This window comes from Cydia pomonella, chromosome 5 (genome assembly GCF_033807575.1).
Source record: "Cydia pomonella isolate Wapato2018A chromosome 5, ilCydPomo1, whole genome shotgun sequence".
NCBI classification, from domain to species: Eukaryota; Metazoa; Arthropoda; class Insecta; order Lepidoptera; family Tortricidae; genus Cydia; species Cydia pomonella.
The window spans coordinates 23,138,574-23,142,467 of record NC_084707.1 but is presented as its reverse complement, the minus strand read 5'-3'; the positions used below and the strand labels follow the sequence as shown (position 1 = coordinate 23,142,467).

Genomic DNA, 3,894 nt, shown 5'->3' with positions numbered 1-3,894 from the left:
CAAATCCTTCATCAATTGACACCGACGGAATGAGAAGGTCGTCCATATAAGCTAAGGCGCTCTTAAACCTCCGCGCACCTAATAACCCATTCATCATTTTTTGAAAAACGGCTGGCGCGTTTGCCAATCCGAAGGGCATCCTTTTAAATTCATAATGCCCATCCGGGGTGACAAAGGCCGTCAAATGTCGGCTATTTTCTCCTACCGGGATTTGATAATAGCCGGAGGCTAGATCCAGCGTAATGAAATATTTGTTTCCACTCAAATTCGACAACTGATCGTCAATTAAAGGTAGGGGATATTTGTCTTTGATAGTTTTATTATTGAGAGCTCTGTAGTCGACACAGAGTCGAGACTCTCCATTCTTTTTCTGAACTAGTAATATTGGACTAGCGTAGTTTGAGTTCGACTCCTGTGCAATATCATTTTTAAACCAATTCATCAACAATATCCCTCACCTTTTGACGCTCGGGATGCGACAATCGATAAGGCCTATAGACTACCGGCGTCTTATCATGTAAATCTATATCCATAATAGCATCTTTAGCACATCCTAGCTCGTTAAGGTTTTGGGCAAAACAAGATCTATATTTCTGGAGGAGCTGATGAAGTTTCTCGCGGGTTTTCTCATCGACCCCTTTGCCTACTCTAATTTCAGATTTCTCAATCGGCTTCATTCCCCTTTCATTGTCTTCAGCCTGAACAATCAAAGTCTTGACTTCTGTAATTGGATTGACTCTCGCTATTAATGTCCCTGCCCTAAAGTTGAGCGGCGCTTTAGTTAATGAAGTTACAAATACTACTGCTCTACTCTCCTTCACCTCATAATAACCCTGGTGTAAGTGATATTCTTGATTGGGACTCATCCTGGTTCCACCGTCCGAGTAAACGTTGCCAGTGTAAGTCTCTTTTGTACATACCTCTAATAAACCTCCCTTTACTACTGTAGCATCTTTAAAGACATAAAGACCGATAGCCTGATTTTGATTTTCGGAAAGTTCAGAAGGAGTATGATAAAGGAATAATTGTTTATTATTTTTCAATGCTGTTACACATGGCTTTTCTGTAAAGTCCCGTCCGATCATCAGTGAATCTTCCAAATACATGTCATCCACAACCAAAACATTCAACTCCATCTCAACTTCGTCAATCCTAACATGGACAGTAGCCTTGGCTTTAGGCACGACCGCCGAATGACCAAATCCTCTTAAGGTGGGCAACAATGTGCTTTCACTTTTTATTAATCCTAACGCGACTGCATCTGTATACCGCATTAGACTACGCGCACACCCAAAGTCAATGTAAGCGCCTAACATTTGTCCGTTAACGCAAATAGTCTTATAAAACTTCTCGTTTGCGGAGTCATCTACGCTCTCATTAAAAGGGTTAGCATGATTAGAAGTGCTGGAACAACTTTTAGACGCTTTCATGTCAAAGGATGCTCTTGTTTCGACCTTATCTAATATTGAACTATCAACATCTACAGCTACTTTTAGCACCTTTTTGTCAGTAGGCTGACTGCTTGAGCTACTGGTATTACGCGAATGCGTTTGTAACGGTCTCCTAGAGCAATTTTCGTCATTATGCCCTACTCTATGGCATTTGCCGCACTTGACGATTGGTTTGGGACAATTCAGGTAAACATGGCCCCGCTCATGACAATTAAAACAAGTGGAGTCTGCTCCCCTATTGCTAACAGTGCTTTTGTCAGAAGGGTTACTACGAAAGTCGCGTCTCTTTAATGAATTTGAAGCTAACGGGCCCCTTGATGCGTCTTTAGATTGCGTGGACTGTTGAGATGCTAAATAATTTAACAGGTCCTCCGGTTCCTCACATTTGAGGGCTTGGGCTCCGTTTCTAACTGAGCTGTCATTGATCCCATAGATTATACAATCAACTGCCTTCCGACCGACAATCTCGCACCGACTCAACAACGCTAATTTCTCATAAAAATAATCTCTAAGAGTTTCATCTGTGCGAGATCTTCGGCTTAACATTTCATCTAGTAGTTTACCATAATTGACATCATTCGGGAAAGCTTTCATTAATTTACTCTGCCAGACATCCCACGAGTAACTGAGGGATGGCAGGGACTCGTACCAACTTTTAGCTAATCCACGTAACTTCTGGAGCGCATAGTGTATTATCTGCTTCTCATCCCAAGAATAAATCTCGGCGCACTCGTTCACCTTCTTGATCCATCGTTCGACATCTTGAGCTCTGTTGTTAGGGTCGAATTCCGGAACAACATTATTAGTGGAAGTGCTCTTACTTGGTACTCCTTGAAGCGCAGTTATTATCTTCAACAGTTCATCTGCAGTTACTCCCGTTCGGCTCCTCTTACCAGAAGTTTCGCCAGCGTCATCTGGTGTCATGGATCTCCTTCTCCTGCGCTTACGTTTGGGGCGCTTCGGCGTGTAACTCTGCTCATCGTCAGAAGCTTCGCCAGCGCGTTCTGGTGTCGTGGACCTCCTTCTCCTGCGCTTACACTTGGGGCGCCTCGGCGTGTGCCCTTCCGCATCATCTGAAAAATTTCAAGCGCATTTTATGCTCTTTCCTCATAACCACTCCCCAAACTTAGGGGTCTAAACATACTCTTTGAACTTTTCACACTCTTTAGACCTTTCAGACTCTTTAGACTCTTTAGACTCTTTAGACTCTTTAGACTCTTTAGACTCTTTAGTCTCCTTAGTCTCCTTAGACTCCTTAGACTCCTTAGACTCCTTAGACTCTTTAGACTCTGGCAGCACACCTACATGGCTGCACTCGTGAACAGCACACCTACATGGCTGTTAACTCTCTCTGGCAGCACACCTACATGGCCGCATTCTTAGACAGCACACCTACATGGCTGTTAACTCTCTCTGGCAGCACACCTACATGGCCGCGCTCGTAAACAGCACACCTACATGGCTGTTAACTCTCTCTGGCAGCACACCTACATGGCCGCACACGTAAACAGCACACCTACATGGCTGTTAACTCTCTCTGGCAGCACACCTACATGGCCACACTCGTAAACAGCACACCTACATGGCTGTTAACTCTCACTGGCAGCACACCTACATGGCTGCACTCGTAAACAGCACACCTACATGGCTGTTAACTCTCTCTGGCAGCACACCTACATGGCCGCACTCTTAAACAGCACACCTACATGGCTGTAAACTCACTCTATAACTGAACAAACAATCCATCGCATAAAGGTAAGTACTCGTACGCTGACAAATTAATTCTATACAATTAGTTGCGTTACTTTATAGTTAATAAAGCGATTGCTTCGTGCAACGTAATTTTAATCTTGTTTGTGTACACCTAACCTTGCGATGTAATTGTTCGCTGTCATTTCATTTCAAATGAAAGGATAATAGATCGAAAATTACTCACTTTTTCCGTCCGGCATGGCGAGCAACGTAAGCTCAATCCAACTTCTGACTTGTAATAAAACTCCTCAACTCGTCTGGATAACTGTTATATTTCAGATCACAACAGATTAAGGTTACAAATATTCGCACTAGTTAATCACTAATCTTTCTTTGCTCAAGACGTTTACGCTAGCACCGATGATAGCCGACTGCCGCCAACGGCCTACGGCTTACCCACCAACGGCAACTCCCCGCCATCACATCTTACTTTTTTTTTAGACTACCCTTTAATACTTAATAATAATGTTGTGATGGCGGCGAGATACCGCTCAATATTAAACCCAACATACAACCACCTATTCTAATTAACATAATATAATTATTAATTCTAAAAATCACAACACTAAGTAATTAGGAGTTCGGCAGTGTAAACAGCTGAATTATAGAACGGTCCGGGTCCAGGCCGGAGCGTCCGACACTTCGTTCTTTATAAAAAAACATCACGTGATCACCGATCACCCGTCATAGA

General features: G+C 43.2%; 1 protein-coding gene across 1 annotated transcript; it reads right to left on the bottom strand.

Moving 5' to 3' along the window:
* Positions 1 to 425: 425 nt before the first annotated feature.
* On the bottom strand, positions 426 to 3,582 carry LOC133518120 (uncharacterized). Its single transcript, XM_061851703.1, has 2 exons — positions 3,388 to 3,582; positions 426 to 2,524 (listed from the first exon to the last, which is right to left on the bottom strand). Exons 1-2 carry the CDS (start codon positions 3,401 to 3,403, stop codon positions 429 to 431), a joined length of 2,112 nt encoding a protein of 703 aa, XP_061707687.1. The 5' UTR covers positions 3,404 to 3,582; the 3' UTR covers positions 426 to 428.
* Positions 3,583 to 3,894: the final 312 nt, after the last annotated feature.